The sequence below is a fragment of the Hippocampus guttulatus genome, chromosome 13 (genome assembly GCF_054856545.1).
Source record: "Hippocampus guttulatus isolate MCC_2025c chromosome 13, RoL_Hgut_1.0, whole genome shotgun sequence".
NCBI lineage: Eukaryota > Metazoa > Chordata > Actinopteri > Syngnathiformes > Syngnathidae > Hippocampus > Hippocampus guttulatus.
In genome coordinates this window covers 2,981,600-3,000,289 of record NC_141273.1, presented here as the reverse complement: position 1 = coordinate 3,000,289, position 18,690 = coordinate 2,981,600, and the positions used below count along the sequence as shown (strand labels likewise).

Here is an 18,690-nt window from a genome sequence, read left to right as displayed (position 1 = left end):
ACTCCAAATGCATGTAGAATATGTTCCTTAAATACACCATAACATCCATATTTCAATGGTATTTAATTTAGCGGAGCGATGTCTTCATTAACTTATTACTTGGTCTTGTGTGGTGTTTTTATTTTTTCATAAGATTCAACCTGCAGCGAATTGTGGTCAGTCTTTCCCAACGGGAATGTCCGCCCGAGTATTTCTATGACAAATAAGAATCACCCTTAAACAAGAGGCCACAGAACATTTATTGATTCATTTTGTGCAACAGGGGATGACAAACGTGTCACAATGTTACATTCAACTGGGCAATATCTTCAGTTACAGTGGCGACCGACATTGGCTTTTAATCAATTCATCCGCTCGAGTCAAGAGCTGAGACCTACCTCAACTTCCATTCAACACAACAGGAATGTGGTTTTTTTTTCAAGGCATTAAAGAGACATAGCAGTGGTCCTCTTCTACCTAAAAAGTAATGAGGTACAATCTTGAAAAATAAAATGGCACACTACAAGTTGGCTATGCAAGACACGGCACCAATTACACTTGCCAAATGTGCAGCAAACTATTCTTTACTCCATACTCTCGCGTACGTACCCCTCTTTCTGCAAAACCCTGGAATCCATGCAAAGAAAGAGAATACAAGTACATTGACCCAGACTAACAATGGCGTATTCATTGAAAAATGTACATCAAGAGGTCAGCTAGATTAAACTACAGTGACACATGTTGTACCTCCAAACGATCTGCATATTCAAAGAATAACACATCCATAGAAGTTGTTTTCCAGGTAGGCAAAGGTGACGTTTCGCATCTAAACATGAGGATACCGGCTGCCCCACCTCACCGTTGTTTGAAAGAGGAAGTTACCAATAACCTGAGGAGATGTCAATACCGTGTATCCCATTGAAGGAAGAAACCTTGGAACCGTTTGATTGTCTTACATGCATTATTTCCCTTTCAAGGCGATCCAATCCCAAAGCTAAATTCAGGTTGTACTTGTCACTTCACACCCTCTGCGCTCAAGAAACTGTGCTCCTCTTTCTTTCAATCCCAGGCGATATTCAGCTATACTTAGAAAAACCTGAAATATCCTTTGAAATTTTACGATTAGGCCATTGTGTTCTCCAAAAGCTGACTTGTAATCATCAAAGTGACATTGTTTATAGGATGGGAATACCTGAGTGTGCAATAGTTGGAGCAGCAAACAAATGTCTGTTTTCCTGACAGTCATTCTTTTGAGGGAAGGAGTGATAGGCTTCATCTACCAGTGGGTCGTTTCTTCAAGAGCAGGGAGGATCCTCGGATAGGGGCACTGTGCTTAAAGACCGGAAGGCGAAAATGGAGGGATCGTACGTGTACCTGGGTGGTGGGCGACTGCCAGTCAAAGTCTGAGGAAAGAGAAAGAGAAATGCGTTTGCATGTTGCACTGATTATCCCAGTGTCACCGTCTGGCTCGACGGGCAAAAACGCACTGTCAAGCTCTACGACGCCAAATCAATTATTTAACCAAGTTTCCTGTCGACGGTGACTATAAAGTTTCTGCAGATTGCAGCATGACCTTGTTTGCATTATACACAACCTTTTGAGTTATGGCCATGTTCAAAAATTGATCTGGGCATTGATCCGTAGTTCAGCAATGAGTCCCTGAGCCATACAGAATTCCGCAGTTCATGCCAAAGCTACGCAGCGCTTTATTCACCCATATCGTAACAAGTCTGCACGCTTGGAAAGGCGGCTGACCTGTTAGGACCTGCTTAGCCACCTCAAGCCAATACCAGGATATTCAGTACTATTAGATTCTTTAAAAAAAATCTGAAAACAACCTCCAATGGTATTGGTAATAAGAATCAATACAAAAAGAAATGGACTAGTGACCACCAGTGTTGTGTCCAAGGACCGGCAACCCGAGGCCAAGGCCAAGGACTTGCCTCCGAGGCCAAGGTCAAGGCCAAGGACTTGGAAATTTTTCCGAGGCCAAGGCCAAGGACCAAGGACTTGCCTCCGAGGCAAAGGACCAAGGACTGATTTTGAAACTGAGGCCAAGCCAAAGACATGTATAAAACAATGCTATCATACCACTTGGCAGGTCCTCATGATTTGCAACACCCCTCCATCATAACCCTTTGCACTCCCTAACGCTTGAATGAAGTGTTTTTATTCAAAGAGTAGAACAGTCAGGGTACGTGTTATTTATACTGAGAAAAAAAATAAAATCATATGGCATACATTTATGAATGAATGTTTTAGTGCAGTAGTTTCTTAATATGAAGTCAATCAACACTCAACAGGCATGACATGGCACGGAACACAAGTTGAGAAATGACTTTGCATAGAAGTCAATCACTGACTGCAGAAAAAGCGGTAATCTCTCAGTGATAATTTTACAGTTTACCGGCAGCGAGTCCCAGGGACTCGCTGATCAGAAAAGTATGAGAGCCATTATGCATTGAGAGATTCCCAAATTTCGAATTCTGAAAGGATCTACTTATTCAATTGCATATGATAATAACACAAACAACAACAATATACTGTACATTGATAAACAAATGCTGCAAAAATTTAAATAATTCAGGAGCAGGCCTGAGGATTTCGCAAATTCATGGTAACCGTTTTTCGGTTCCGTCGGATTACCCAATGGGAAACCACGGTAACAAATGTTGGGTTCCGTAAACGTTCATCGTGGGAACCCATTTTTCTATTTTGACTGATATTCATAATCAAGAATTCTGACACTCAAAAGTATAACGTTTCAAGGGTAAATGTTTGAAAACTATACATTAACAATGAACATTACATCAGCAGCCGTGTACTCCAGGTTTATTCCAAAAAATAAATGGATCAAAAACTGGTGTACTCATGTATTTTTTTCCAATCTCACACTGCAAAGATTAATTGACTGGTAATCATTAATACAGGTAAGTATTGCTGTGGCTTGACATCCTCTTCCCAAGACGATGCATGTGTAATCTACGATCAATTTGACGAAATAATTTAACACGTCATCATTAGTTCTACCCACAGTTAACATTAGCATTGCTACACCTTGTGACGAATGTTTTATTGATAAAGTTACCATGCTACAACCAGTAAATTATAGAATAAACAATACTGTTTCATAATATTTTTCACAGTGATTAGCCTACAAATCTAATGACCAATTTGCCTGGTAATCTTGCCTCGCGTCGTATCTCGCTCTCGCGTTCTGTGCATACGTCACAGGTGAGTTTAGTGATACGGCCTTTGGACGATTCATACGAAAAATCAGACTAGCATTCCCATTTCTTAAATATCGTAATTAGTAGACCTTGGTGAGTTTTTTTTTGGCCGGCATCTCAAACTTTCATCCGCGCGATTCCTCAGTTTGCGGACTAAAATATCTAAAATAGCAGCATTCGCACGTCATTTGTTGCCCCCCCCCCCCCCAACACTGAAAATAAAACTAAACTAAAGTAAATTAGAAGAAACACACTCACATACCACGCCACATCACAAACACACATACAGGCACAGTGAAATCGCGTTGATCACGCAGTCAACTCGTGTGTGTGGTGACTTTTATAGTTAAACTATTTTTCGGTACCGTGAAAATGACGCCACGGAAACGACACGCTACCGGTAACGATTTTTACCGTGAAATCCTCAGGCTTGCCGTAGGTTTTTTTTTGTTTGTTTGTTTTGACTGAGAAATTTCCTTGCATCCCAAAAACGCACATTATTTGGAACTGTGCGTCCCGTGGGAAAATTATGCGTCAAGGACGCGGGACGCAGAGGTAACGAGATTGCTGATCTCTAAACATTCTCTGAGTACTACTATTATTACCACTACCACTAATACTACATTAATTAATTTAATACCTTCAACTTCACAATAATAATAAATAATTAAATCAACCATGATTTTAAACTATGTATTATCAATATTCATTATATACATAACTGGAATCGAGCAAAAGGACTCCAAATCCCAACGGCCAAGTGAAGTGCCGACATTATTGACTCAAGCTGTAACGCAAATTACTTGGTTCAAACCAACATTCTAGTGCGACCGCACAAACGTGACGACTGTGCAAAAATAACTAAATAAAAGACACCACTGTTACAGAAAGGCTTTAGACGCTATTTAAACTGCCGATCGCGAACGGAACGAACCGTGATTGAAACTAACTGTGATGCCGCTCTTTACACGTTGCACTGACTGTCATCTGTCAGTGGCAGCCCCGCCCCTCTTAAAGCGCCAGTCATCAACATGGGTTTCCCTGGATGAATTTTGTTTGATTTCCTCATGATTTTTGCGGGGTCCTCGGGCCCACTTTATATCTGTGTACGAAGGATTGGAGGTTCAAATCCCTCGTTGTGTCCGAGAACCGTCAACCCGAGGTCAAGGCCAAGGACTTGACTCCGAGGCCAGGGCTGAGGACCAAAGACCAAGGACCGACCTTCGGTCCTCGAGCCGGTCCTTGGCCTCGAGGAACACATCGCCGGTGACCACACTGGCCTGTTTTTTTATTCTTTAATTCACACTGCAGATCCAGTGACAAATTATTTTCCACTTTTGGATGAATAGCAGACTGAGCAGGAACCTGCTGTTGGTGGCTCTGTGAACACTCGCTCTAAAATTAGCCCTGGTCATTTTGCTCCAGACAGGAAATGACTTTGTTGAATTTGGCAATGAGGTAGCGCTTTCCCCGGAACCAGCGGAAGGGGGAGGTTGTGTCAGAAGGTGGATTGAAAAAGGAACTTCAATGTGATCACTTTCATTTTACATGAAGGGGATGTTTTCATGCTTACCATTTCCCATAACAAAGACCTCCAAGAGATCTGATGCATCCAAGCGAATGGCGTGCACAGTAGTAATACTCTTGAGATTGGAAGGTACACTCTGACATCGGCAAAAGAAAAATGAGGCTCAAGGCGAGCAATGATTTCAGACATCATTTTCAGAGCATAAAGACTAACAAATCGTGACATGGCAACACCTCGCAATACCAACTCCACAAACTAGTTCAGGAACAATATGTACCGTATTTTCCGCACTATAAGGCGCACGTAAAAGCATTCAATTTTCTCAAAAGCCGACAGTGCGCCTTATAATCTGATGCGCCTTTTTTTATACTGTATATATATATATATGGATCAAATAAAATCTATTATTATTATTATTATTATTAATATTCAGATTTCCTGGACGAAGTATTCTAAATGTTCTGTTAAGCGCTTTTTTACAGCTGCAGCGGTTGTGAAAGCTCGATATAAATAAAGCTGCATTGTATTGTATTACCTTTAGCGTAGCTCCATCTAGTGGATGCATAACTCAACTGCAACCACTATTATAGCTTCTATTATATACGCCTTAGAATGCGGTGCGCCCTACATATGAAATCAGCTTTAAAATAGGCCATTGATTGTAGGTGTGCCTTATCGTACAGAAAATACGGTCGTCTATTTGAAAGCTACTAGGTTTCTCCAATTGCAGGGGAGGACGGAGCTCCTGACATGTCTATTTAAACACCCGAGTTCATCTTGCGGCCGCATATGGACCGAGCTCGACATTATCCATCTTCGAGAAAAAGTTCATCCGACTTAGAACTAGTGTTCCAAATTTGTATAAGACTGAAGTCTGTCATGTCCAATGTGCAAGTATAAAATATAAGCCAGTCGATCATCTCCCAGTAATGTCTTTCTCTTGTCTGAACTGCTTCCTGCATCCCTGTGGCATATTGAGCAAAATAATGCCGCTCCGAGGCAGTAGCTCGACTGCCCGTGGCTGATGGCATTTTGTTGTTTTTCAATGTAGCTGAGCAGGCTTACACCGCGCCAAGTCGCGGTCAATTCAGTTTGACTCCAATTTCTTGAAATTAAACAACAATGAACAAATTGCTTATTATTCGCATCCCTAAGTCAGATAACCTCAAACAACAAGGTTTGGCTCATGCAGAGTTCAAAGTGCCAACGATTTGGAGTCGTGTGGCATTAACTTGCATTTCTTTGACCAATTTGTGTACTGAGAGATTGTGATCTGTATTACTGCATTACTGCATGGCAGAGCATGCTATACTCTTCTACTTCTTCTGTACACACATCTATATATTTTGTTGAGACCCTTTTCAGTGAAGTTGCAAATAAGGCAGCGTGGCATGCCAGTAGCGAGCATGTCTGCCTCACAGTACAGTACTCTGGCCTCCTCCCACATCCCAAAAACATGCCAGCGGGTTAATTGAAGGTGAGCGCGAATGGTTGGTTGTTTTGTTTATGTTCCCTTTGATTGGCGAGGAGCTGTGCGGCAAGCACCACTTGCCTAAAGTCAGCTGACAGCCGACTCTCAAAAGCACCGCATGATATCTACAGGAAAAACCATGCCGAGTATTTTTTTTTCCCTCCCAACCGCCATACAATACTTTCCCACATCCAACTTCACCCGACACAACATTTCTCTGCGGTGCGTGAAACCGGACGCCGCTGCGGCAGCCTGAAAAGCCCTCATCGCCTAATCTCTTCACTTCCGTTTCCCTCTTCACCTCCACGGGGACAAGGAGGCCCCAGCAGCAGTAGCCACTGTAGTTTTCCTCTGGTTCCTATGTAACAGGCCTCCACCCTCCCCACACATACGCTTCTTCAACCTCCTTAAACCCAAAACGGCTCCCCTGCTTGAATGCTTGAAGATGAGAAACCACCCTCCATCCAGATCCAATCTCTCTTCCGGATGCAGAGCAGGAAAATGAAAAAGGAAGTAATAGAGTAAGAGAACTGCGATAGCACAAAGGGTGAAAAGAGTTAACGTACGCCTCCAAATGGCTCATGTGGCCAAATGCCCGTGTTCTCCCTTCAAGAAAAATCCAGTCGCGCGTGCCCATAGACGTCACTGGCACGGACAACAACACTTCCAACTACACCAGTGAAAACAGAGGAGAAGAATGAGCAATAGCTCTGTGTCATGGTGCAGCTCAAAGAGATAGCAGCCGGCCGGACTATAAATGGAAAATGACCTCATCCCTTGTAATCACACACGGGGGATCTGCAAAAGCGTCCTCTTCTTCCTCCTCAGCTGCGTGTCTCTTCAACACTCTTCTGTTAACCCTTAAAAAAAATTTTTTTTGTAACGCAGATTGTGAATACATCTCTCTTCTATACTGGGGGGACTGGATATGCTGTTACAGTTGGTGCATGTAACGACTCTCCCTAAACATGAGGTTGTATGATGAGGTTCCAATGACACGATCCCACGCAAGGTGATGCTGACGTCACCGTTCTCGCCACACTGCGTATCCTTCTGGAATAGCCCGCTCGATGCCAAGTAGCGGTCCACTGTGCTTCTCCGGCAAGCTCCCCTTATGCACGGCTATCTAAAACCCAACACGGTGATCGAGCTTGCCGGAGGTGGATGATGAACGGTCGCCGTTTGGAAGTTGTAAACAGCCTTTGTGTTTCCAAAGCCATTTCAGCAATTAGTGGGTGGTGGCATATGAAGAATGCAAGATTGGGTCGCGTGACTGTCGGTCTGTTTGGATATTTGTGTTCATGATTATGTCTTGTTTTATGTGAGATTTTCTTTCTTCTTCTTTGAAAGCGCCTTGTAAATGCGTTTTCACAAGCTGTGACGTAAATTGTTATTGTGGATCATTTTCATAAGGAAATCCATCAGCGCTATCGGAGGTGCCGGGATCATAAAGCCCGGATGCCGTCGGCGGGGCATGAGAACAAACACTGCTGCCAGATGTAGTCCCGCTATGTAGTTGGATTGACATCAAGGTGCTGGCGACAAGACAGGCTGGACCGTTCATGTGTGTGTGTGTGTCTGTGTGTGTTGGGGGGCATTGAAACTTGCAATGTTATCATTGCTGGTAACAGATGGCCTAATATGGACCGCTCCATATGGTTCAACAAAAAAGGGAATGTATTTGCAAGTATGCGCGGCTTGAAAGGAATAACCTGAACGACGAACCTTTTCTCTCAAACAGCCATAACACATTGCACATGCTGTGAATTGTTCACGTTTATCTTGACATTAAATGTTTAACTCACCCGAATCTTAATGGTCCGTGTTTTTCCGCCGCAGTTCTTTTTCAGCAGCATTTTCTGCAAGGAAAAAGAAACAGAATGACAAACTTGTACAAGCGAGAGGTACCTTTTTCGTTCCATGATGTACACAGTGTACGCATATGCCTCGGCAGCGTACGTGTGTATATTAAACCCAAACTGGTTAGTCCAAGGTGCTTTTGATGATTCTTGCTTTGTCGGTTTTACAGGACATTCACTGAAGTGAAAATGTTTCTGTTCCAGGAGGAACATCTGTCGTGACGGTGGCAGTCAATTAACACGGATTCAGTAGGATCAAGGAAGTGAGGCAAATCCAGCTGACTCACGAAACTAAACAGACAGTCAATGAAGCTTATGTAATATCATGTCTCCTACCTCCCCACCATATCCACACAACTCCATGACCCCCCCCCCTGGCCCCCCAAAAAAACAGGGGTGGAGGGACCACACAATCATCAAATTGTCTCCAGTCCAGGAGGTAGCATCGAAGGGGAGAAGGGAGCTCAGGAAGGACTAGAAACATGACTCCTGTTCTTATGACGCTGAGCTCCGACACTGTCAATCAAAATTGAGCATCATTTTCATCAAATGCCAAAGTCCATCTTTTTGACATTGATGTTACGGGTGTTGGCATGCAGGGATCCTCAAAAACATTTTTTTAAAAAAAATTACGTCCTCCTGACCTATTGCAGAGGTTATGAATATGGCATGCGTTTATGTCCAAAGAAAGAGGACATGCAGGTTCCACTCGACCCATCAGACATGGGTCTAATAATTTACGACTGTAGCCTTTGACAACCCCGATGTAGTGAAATATTATGTTGAACACACAAAGAAAAAAAAAATAGAAAATGAGCGATGACAGAATTAAAACCTATGGAAGTCTGCGTAAAACAATTCATCAAGTGTGCACTGCCCTTTCAACAACGGAGCCGACGACTTCACGACCAAGTCCCCTGATCCTGATTCTCAAACAACTTTTTGCCAAAGAATCACAAAATGGAGATTTTGGGCAAAGTTATTGCTTTGCAAACAACTAAAGTCTTGATGACAATCCGAAAGACTTGCTGGACATTGTCCAGCTAAAGGGTTAATGGGCGACTGGGGCTGACTGTCTGTGAGCTACCTCTGAAGGCCCCCTATTGTATTCGCTGCAGCACCTCCCATTCCACTTGACTGCGTACGCGTACACACACACACACACTCTTGCACAAACAGACACGAAGCCAAACAACAAACTCATAGACATGAGGACGGACACATGGAGACACAAAGACGCGGGCAGGATGGTAGCCGCATATCCCCAGCGTGTGACACACACACACTTCCTTTTAGACCCCTCGCCTCGCGGCACCCTGCCTCATCATCTGCTCTTTCCCTCTAAAAACCTCATGGGCATATGGATCCCTCAAACCGGTGGTCCTCTCTTTGTGAACACACATACCCATCTATGATACGGGCCAAACATTTGGACTGGATTGTCATGATTAGTGGACCAGCTTCTCCACGACTCATTAGTGGATGCTGGGTTTTTTTTTTGTTGTTGTTGTGTATTTAATCCTCTCCTTCTGCCTTCGCCCCTCCATCGTTTCCCCTCGCTTGCCAGCCTTTGTGAGAATTGAGGACGGACATCTGCCGCCCCTGCCTTGCCTCTCCTTCATCCCTCTCCAGCCAGACCACCGTGGTGGCGGGCGTCCGTCTGCAGAAAGGGAGGACTTTGCTTTCTCGTGCGTGTGCGCACAATTGTGGTGCCGTGTGTGTATGTGTCAAGGGCGACTGGGTGAACTAAGGGAACAATTTGGCGTCGACTATTTGCATTTTCCTGGCGTTGGCGTACTTTGTTATCATCCTGAACGCGTACACACTGCATGACGTCACATGACAAGAACAAAACACAAGTGCTCATATCGCTTTAGCTAACACTCGGTTGGCTTCAGTGATGTTATTCAACTCAGTCGTTTGTGTTGCTGAGGAACAAGCATTCATACTAATGTGTGCCTGTGTGTGTAATGTTCTAATATTCGTTCTTTCAATTGTTTTTTAAGAGAGCTCTTTGGTCATCTTGTTCGGGTCATGTGGGCGATGTACCTTTTTCCAGGCCGGTCAGTATTAATTTCCAAAATAGTGGACATTTCCTGCCGTAAAGTCAGAGGCGGGAACAGATAAGTGATGATGTGATAAGGACCAAATGTCCACCATGTTGTAAAGTGGAGTTCAGTTCAGTGTGGCGCAGTTTACTAACTGGGCCTGTAATCAAGTCCACTTATGGAAAAAGGCAGACGACTCTAATTGGCAACCAATAAATGTCCAGAAGTGTGACGAGCTCCATCTTCCATAAGCGGCACCGATTGGGGTGGAATATTTTGGAACCCGATCCAATGGAGACAGAGTTAAAGGTAGATTATAATCGAATAGAACTTTGACGTTATCCCAAATACACCAGGATGAATGTTTTCCCCTCAGCAACACGCTAATATAAATGAAAAGAAAAACGCGCTACTTGATTTGACGCCTGCTTTGCCTTTGAACCAGAAGCTGATATAACCGTGAGTGATTGACATACAAGAAAGACAAAGGCTTGTCCGAACCTGTTGCATTTTCTCTAAATCAAGACTGGGCCTCCCCAACTCTCCACCGTAGCCGTGCCGATACTTTCTATAGGGTGCTGACTGGTCAAAGTGGGTCAAGATGATGGGCCGAGTGACTGGCTGGACCACTTGGAGCTGAAAGCGCATGGGAGGCGGCTTGGTGCCGCACGGTGGGCTGGAGCTGAAGAGCACAGGGCTGGAGGTGGCAGCCAGACGAGCATCGGGTTCGACCAGAGGCCTGGCGGCGGCGGCGGCGGCGGGCGAACCGCAGCCACAAAGATCCCGCACCTCCTCATCGCTGGACGCGCTGCTGTGGTGATCGCCGTGGCGCTGCGGAAGTGACGACGCCCACTTCCTGTTGTCGCCGTAGCTGATTCGTTCCAGCTCTTCCTCTGAAGAGTGGCGATCCAGATTGGCGTCAAGAAGCAGGCGCAGACGTCGTAAACGGGCTGGCGAGGGGGCACCCTGGTTGTGCTGCTGGCTCGTAGCCAAGGGGGTGAGGGCACAATTTCGCCGTCTCTCTGTCGAAAAAAATGTGGAGGTGGTGTTTGGGAAAACCGAATGGATAAAAAGTCAATGTTAATAAATAAATAAACCAAAATTCCATTTAAAAAACATCACATTCTGTGTAAATTAATAAATGAGGAAAATTCGGAGATAAACAACAATTCATAAGTAGCACAGTACAACCAAAACATCTGGTTGGCCAAGGCAGATATACCTCTGTCTATTTGTGCAAGCTCCTGGTTCTCTCCCTCCGAGTCATCACTTTCACCGCCCTCACCACTGCCATGGTAAGAAAACTGGAGGACGCAAAAAAAAAACTTGGTTTGTTGCGGGAAGGATTGCATTTGCCAGAATGCAACTCATACGTGACAAGGAGATCCCCAAATGACTTTGTATTATCTGACAGATGCAGTACATCAGATAATCAATGGCAGCAGCTCAAAACCTCGCACAAAATTAAAGTAGGGATGCACCCATAGCAATCCCAGAACTGCTACTGGACATCTGGGCTCATAATATAAAATGTATTATTATTATTATTATTATACAAAAAAAAATGCACTTTACATACAACAAAAAAAATAATAATTGGTTTGGATTGGATAAACTTTATTGTCAAATGTACTGTATGTATAACATACAGCACAGTTGAAATGTCTTCCCTCTCAACATAAAACAACAATCAGACAACAAAAGAAAGTGAAAGCAGTCAATTGAAGCAAAGTCATGATAACACATATACAGTAGACACCACAAACAATAGAACAGTGTCAGTCTCATGTTGGGTCGAAATCCGAAGAATAAAGATGTTTCTTCAAAAGAGTTTTAAAAATGGACAGGGAGCGGGCATTTAAACATGCGAAAGCATCTTAAAATGAACTTGAAAATGTACTGAGAGCCAATGAAGGGAAGCCAAGATCGGGGTTATGTGCTCCCTCTTGCGAGCTCCAGTTAGAGAAGATACTTGCCAAAAATACGCACGACAACACTTATTTAGCCAAGTGCAAAATGGATGATGAACTCTGCTAGTGCTCCTTCGCATTCAGACTGAGAGACCACAAAACAAAAGTGCCTTGTGTGACAGTGTATGGCAGGACTGTGAGAAAAACAAGCAGCTGCATGTTAAAATGTCAGTCACAACAATGTGTTATTTGAAAAATAGATATATTTGAGTTCAACCTATGGCAGGATCAGGCAAAGCTTTTGAAAAACATTTTACTAAAAAAAATTTTAAAAATCATCACAATTCCAAGTGTGCAGGAATGACCAAGTATCAACAACTGGGATTACATTTGAGCCCGTACTCAAATGTAATTACTTATACACAAACTGAAAAATGTGGCCTCCGTGCATCCCTAATTTTGGTTCAGCTTGTGTTCTTGGGATGGTTCATATTTAGTCGAGTTAAACTGGCCCAATCCATACAAGGTAATGTTCAGATGAATCAAAAAGTTGTCTTTTGTGAGTTAAGACAAGGCAACAATCTTTCCCCAAAGGCTGTCCCAGCAGACAAGGACGCCTACCCCAGTCGCAACAATGCAGATACCCTGCCGACCGCAATGTTCGCAGTTAAGTAATGCGCCTCACAATCGGTAATTACCACTTTGAAGCCTCGCTGAGCAGCTGCCATCTGCGCTTGTGTGCGTTTGTGTATGCTTGCACGCATGCATACACACACCAGCATACAGAACACACCCTTCTAGACAGACGGACAGACACACACACACACACACACGTCCTTTTCTTTCTGAATGTCTCAATAAAAGAGGAAAAGGGAGAAAGGAGCCCTCTCAGTCCAATTCGGCGTGAACTCGACAGTATGAGTTCACAAGCTATGAGCTGTCAACCACGGAACATTTGCGGATTCAAGTTGTTCCATGTAAATGCAATGTGTGTTATTGGTGAACATTTTGGATTCAACCCCCGGGGGCCACACACGTCACACCTGACAGACTCTGAACCTTGCTGGCAGGCTAAGCTGCTTTGTGTGTAACACTTAATTACATCATGCAGAACAGCTGAATTGCCATCTGAGCTGACCTACTGAGAAAAACTAAGTTTCATCACGGTCTACGCTCCATGTACGAAACAGTCTAGTGACTGATAAATGTGGTCTATTTTACATCTTAAAGCAAACATATCATCTCAGTCCTTTAAATGAGCAATTATTGCCAGAAAGAATCAAGTTGGGAATCTTCATCTCCTTTAGTGAAGGAGCGCAATCAACTAAAATGGCTTATTCAGCACATCACCAGAGAAGAGGTGGGTTTCAATCTCCGACTATATGATGAACGATAAATGGCATTGAGTTGACCCAAAAATTAATCATGACAGGAAAAGGTCTGAGTTGTGTTTTCTGGTTTTATAATAAGGCAAATGGGTCCTTCCTGTGAGTTCTTTACTTTGCTGACTTCTAAATGTTTCATTTTAGTAATGCAAACCACATGAAAACTAAAGTTAAGGAAATATATATTTTTTTTTTTGTAAAGCTAACCTGGTGCACATGAACAAATATTTGCATAGGTTTGAGAATATGTACACAAATGGTGCAGGGTAAAAAGCAAAAGTGAGATCTTTCGATGTGTATGATTGTGTAGTTAGCAAATGTCAGAATGTTTAAAAAATGCATTCTTGAAAATAATTTTTAGAACAGTCAAACCTCAGTTTTCGGACGTCTCTTGTTATCGACCAAATCAAATTTCAACCAGAAAATTCGAGATTTTCACGCCTCGGATTACGACCGAAAAGCGGTTTTCGACCAAACTGAGCAAACCCAAATACGCCACTCGACTCCTCTCGGCTTCCTTACATGAGGAAGTGATGCTTCCTCATGTAAAGTTCATTGTGAGCAGACATGTTTGTTGTGATTTACGCAAATCTTACTGGGGTTTTTTTTGTTTTGTTTTTTGTTATTTCTGCATAGTATATTAGCACCTAATCATGGGCTAATAAAATAGTTTCGGATTTCGGACAAATCGCTTTTCGAACAGCCTTCTGGAACGGATTATGGTCAAAAATCGAGGTTTGACTACTTATTACGTTGAAAACATGAGAAAAGTGTCATGGTTGATCTGTTTGGGACCAACAGGTGGCTTTTTAGGGCTCCTCCGGCACCAGCACACCTGTTGGTCATCATGTCAGTCGTAGGTTCTCTGTTAAAAGGAAACCCGGCCCGACCACTCGGTGTCGGGTCACAGTTTCTGTTGCTGATTCTGTTCCTGTTAGTGTTTTGCTTTGGCCATGGATTTTTGTTTGTTACTTTTGATTCGACTGTCATGGTTGATCTGTTTGGGACAAACAGATGGCTCTGTAGGGCTCCTCCTACAGCAGCACACCTGTTGGTCATTATTTGGTTCTCTGTTAAAAGGACTCCCGGCCTGACCACTCAGTGTCGGGTCATCGTTTCTGTTGCCGAGTCTGTTCCTGTTCATGTTTTATTTCTGCCACGGGTTTTTGTTTGCTACTTTGGATTCTAGTGTCATGGTTGATCTGTTTGGGACCAACAGGTGGCTTTTTAGGGCTCCTCCTACACCAGCACACCTATTGGTCATTAGTAGGGTCTCTGTTAAAAGGAATCCCAGCCCGAACACTCAGTGTTGGGTCATGGTCACTGTTGCTGTCACTGCTTTTGTTGGTTAGTGTTTGTGCCTTCCTGCCATGGATTTTTGTTTGTATTGCTTTTTTGGGGTGTCTGCAATGGGCTTTTTTTTTTTTTTTGTTACTATTGATTCTTGTTGTTTTCAGGTCTTTGTTCTGGATTTAGTTTTCTCAGCGTTTTGTTAATATAGTTTGTCAAGTTTACCCTGCTCCTCCTTCACTCCCTCCTGCCTGCTTTTTGGGGTCCTCCACCACCTCGTTCGTTCGTGACAGAAAAGACAAGATCAATTGTACGGGTTTCTCCCCCCCCCCCCCCCCCCCCGTTTTTAAATACAAATCAATTACGGTACATCTGTCTTCTGTTGGCGTGGGATGTTTTAGAATTGAGCAATACATGCAAGTACAATAAAGCATTGAAAAACTAGTTTTTCCATACTTGCTGGAACAGACAATTTGTGTGTCAAGAACAGCTGAATGAATCCTTGTCTGTGCCCTGCATCGCTGAGCAGATTGCTAAGCTGGATCAATGGCAATGTCACAGTGTAAACACACACACACACACACACACACAGCAGCTTTGCTCTGTCACACTGACATGAACACTGTCACACTCCCCTGTCATGAAAGAGCACTAGCTCAGGGTCAGAGATGGGTAATTGTCTTTCCCACACACTCTTTCCCATAGCGTAGTACAATTAGTCATGATTAGGCTAAGCTCCTGGGAATAGTTGAGGAACACGGCCTAAGTGACCTCAAGTAATCCATGACCGCTGCCGGTTGACTTTAAAACTCAAATAACCACCCCCGAAACTCATGTAGAGAAAATATCTTTGGAAAACTTGCATCAGACCCTCAACAGGAATCAAACTGGAGCGTTGACGATATCGGTGTTAAATAAGAATCGCAATCGCCTTTATTGTCATTGTATTGCATACAATGAAATTTGGGTGCCACTCCTTCGTGCGATATCGTAAAAAAATAAAATAACGGTTTAGCAAATACAAAAAGAGACCATAAGGAAGACAGAAACTGGTAACACCGTTCGGCGTCTCCATTTTTAGCACGGTATGACTTCACTTAACTCACATAGCGGTAAACATTTGCAACAACCATGTTGTTATCCTACAACTCAACCACCAGAGCTATCATTTGAATGGCCGAATGTAAATCTGCACATGGAATGCATGTTTTGGCTTTCCTCTCCTACAAAGCTGAAAAGAAACGACATTGGAGGTACTTATTTGTGAGCAAGCCATACACAAAGTATGTTTAGGAGTCCATTTAAAAATGGAACTTGTTTTTTCATCTATGAATTTATCTCTGCTTAGAATTATAGACTCCTAACCAAAATGAAAAGCTAATGTTTTGAACTTGGGTTGCAAAGTTTAAGAGTCAGATTGATGTTGGACAGTTTCAGGGCTTGGCCCATCGTACAGCACTAAAAGTTAAAATCCGCGGCACGAATTCTTTCCCCGCTCAATCTCCAGATGCTGCAAAACATTATACGCGATCTATACAACAAAGATGGGACAAACTACACAGGGTTCCCCTTCCTACTGACCTGCAAATATGTTTTATTATCCATCCCTAGCTTATATAGTTGGTGATAACTTTTCCTTTTTCTTTTTTTAAGAAAAGTAACTCCAAAGACTACTTCCGTTGGAGTGCATCATATTATCTAAAAGGTTTTCTAGATGGTTGCGCACCCTTTTTGGGTGGGCTGCGGACAACTATTAAAAAAATAATGTTAATAAATAAAATAAGGACTAGTATTCTTATTTGCATTTTTCTGGTGGTACAGGCTTCACAGGCGCACAGACGACTCCTGTGGAAGTCAAGGGATATGTGAAGGTGAAGGGCAGAGGCATAGCAAGTTCCAACATGGAATTTATTAAGTGACAGGAAAGTTGCCTCACGTTTTAGCCGCTAGTTTACTCCATAAACAAATATAGTGCAGCTCAGTCTCTGGCTGGTGTTATGGCAAGCAAATATGCTTTTGGCAGAGCAGCAATACAACAAAGCGTGAAGTTAGTGGTGTAAGTTAGACAGCAAATTACGTGATCGACTGTCAATGACAATCTAATGCTGAACGAAAAGAAACTTACAAGTCAACTAAACCTCACAGGCCAAATTGCTTTGGGGTGAAGACGCGACTTTCTGCAACCCACCCCTCTTAATAATAGCTTAAGATAAAATTTGTAGCTCATCTGTTCTATTTGAAAAATGACGGCGAAATCACTTTGTCATAAAAACTGCAATACTGCAGAGAAATGGATGGAGTGCAGACGCATGATTGGTCAGGAAGAATGCTTACATCCAATCGGAGCAACAAACACAAACATGACACGACAATAGAGATGGCACACTTTGCTCTGGGTCCTCAGCCAGGCCTTTGAACAGGCGCCCTTTGGCACAAAATGGCTGCCATGTGACTGTATAGTTGGTCCGTGCACAATAGTGTAGTGAATAGGGCCAGTTAGTGACCCATGCAGGACACAAGCCACTCTTCTACACACCAAATGAACCATTATATAGCCTGCAGCAATTGGGGAGCGCTTCCAAGGGTTTTGTTGCAGAAAATTGAAGGGCGGATACAGTATATGTTGGGAGACTTCAAGCTTAAAGACAATAACATTTTACTGAAATGTTTGTCTTTTTCATTCACCCGCAAGCACATCTATAGTTGTGACTACTTGCCACATACGATACATATTTTTACATGAAGCTTCAAAACTGATTTGACTACCTTCGTTGGCCCACTAAACGTCGAACCGATAACACTGAGCTCATCGTTGTCATTCACACACCTCGAGAGGCATCACTTGGTACCTTCAAACAAATAAATAGCTGTGTCATGGGTCAATGACATTCCACGTCTAGTGGTGCGTTTGTGTTGCAAAGTGGAACTGTGGTTTGCTCTTGGAAACATCTGGCAAAGCCCCATTGCCCATGACAAGTTAATTCCATATAATATACAGTTGTAATGAATGATGAAAAATGAATGAACACTCAACATTTTTAACAGCTGCTTTCAGGACTGTACAATGAATATAAGTTGTGCAAACTTACCTTCCGTTGGAAAGGGTGTATCTCATTGAGTGAGTGTCTTCTTAGCTTCTTGGTCAGGTTCTTTAACATGTTGACTTGACTAGCTTATGGCTTATCCCCTTACAAATAGGTTTTAATTGCTGGCTCCTATATATCGGATACAACTTCATTAGCTAACTGGAACAACTGTGCTTATATACAATAAGGCACACGAGGCTCTATACAACTGACAGCCCCCCGCCCCCCGCAAAAAAAAAAAAAAAAAAAATAGTCAGATGCTACAGGCTCCCGAGTGCAGCGAAGAGAACACCCCAACTAAATTAAAACCCAAAATGGTTCAACTGCGTAGTCTTGGCTTCTAGTCAACGGATGTGCGTAGGTAGCAAACTTGTTATTTTCGAGTTCATTGAAGTCGGCGTTGATTTTGTGGAGTGTTTTTCTTCTCGCCGGGTGGCAATGATAGATGACTTACTCACCGGCGACCCGATTATACTCCACAATTAATTTTAAAATGGATTCAGAAAAATAGCAAAATATCAACTTGCACGCATTCACACACGCACGCACTCACACACACACGCAACACACAACCAAATGCGAACCAGCTGCACGAGCCTTCCGAGTGTTGCTCCAGCCAGAGCATCTCGCGCTCTGATTGGCTTTACTGCTGCATGACGTCATACTCCGACGTCAAGGAGGAGGCGAGTTAAAGTCACGTTAACCCGTCTGTTTACTTCCCCTTTTCATATCTGAATAATACGCACTAAATCAAATACGATATTTTTACATTGTGTATCACTAAAATGTAAGTATTTTTAGCTTGCTCTGCAGTGAAAGTATACCGCAAACCACGGCTGACGGTCACGTTAACCCGTTTAAATAATGTGCAATGTGCTGAAAATTCAAATTTAGGTATGAATGT

The 18,690-nt window shown here is 43.1% G+C and overlaps 1 protein-coding gene across 1 annotated transcript; it reads right to left on the bottom strand.

The window, feature by feature from the left end:
• Positions 1 to 215: 215 nt before the first annotated feature.
• On the bottom strand, positions 216 to 18,382 carry LOC147195959 (uncharacterized). The gene is made up of 5 exons (XM_086127040.1): positions 17,790 to 18,382; positions 11,338 to 11,419; positions 10,617 to 11,137; positions 8,014 to 8,067; positions 216 to 1,382 (listed from the first exon to the last, which is right to left on the bottom strand). Exons 1-5 carry the CDS (start codon positions 17,856 to 17,858, stop codon positions 1,275 to 1,277), a joined length of 834 nt encoding a protein of 277 aa, XP_085983166.1. The 5' UTR covers positions 17,859 to 18,382; the 3' UTR covers positions 216 to 1,274.
• Positions 18,383 to 18,690: the final 308 nt, after the last annotated feature.

Coding starts and splice junctions, on each gene's coding strand:
- LOC147195959 (XM_086127040.1), bottom strand. CDS start 17,858: ATGTTAAAGAACCTGACCAAGAAGCTAAGAAGACACTCACTCAATGAG. Junction 8,068..10,616: donor ATTTAGAGAAAATGCAACAG/GTTCGGACAAGC, acceptor TTTTCCTTGCAG/AAAATGCTGCTGAAAAAGAA. Junction 1,383..8,013: donor CACGGACCATTAAGATTCGG/GTGAGTTAAACA, acceptor CTCTTTCCTCAG/ACTTTGACTGGCAGTCGCCC.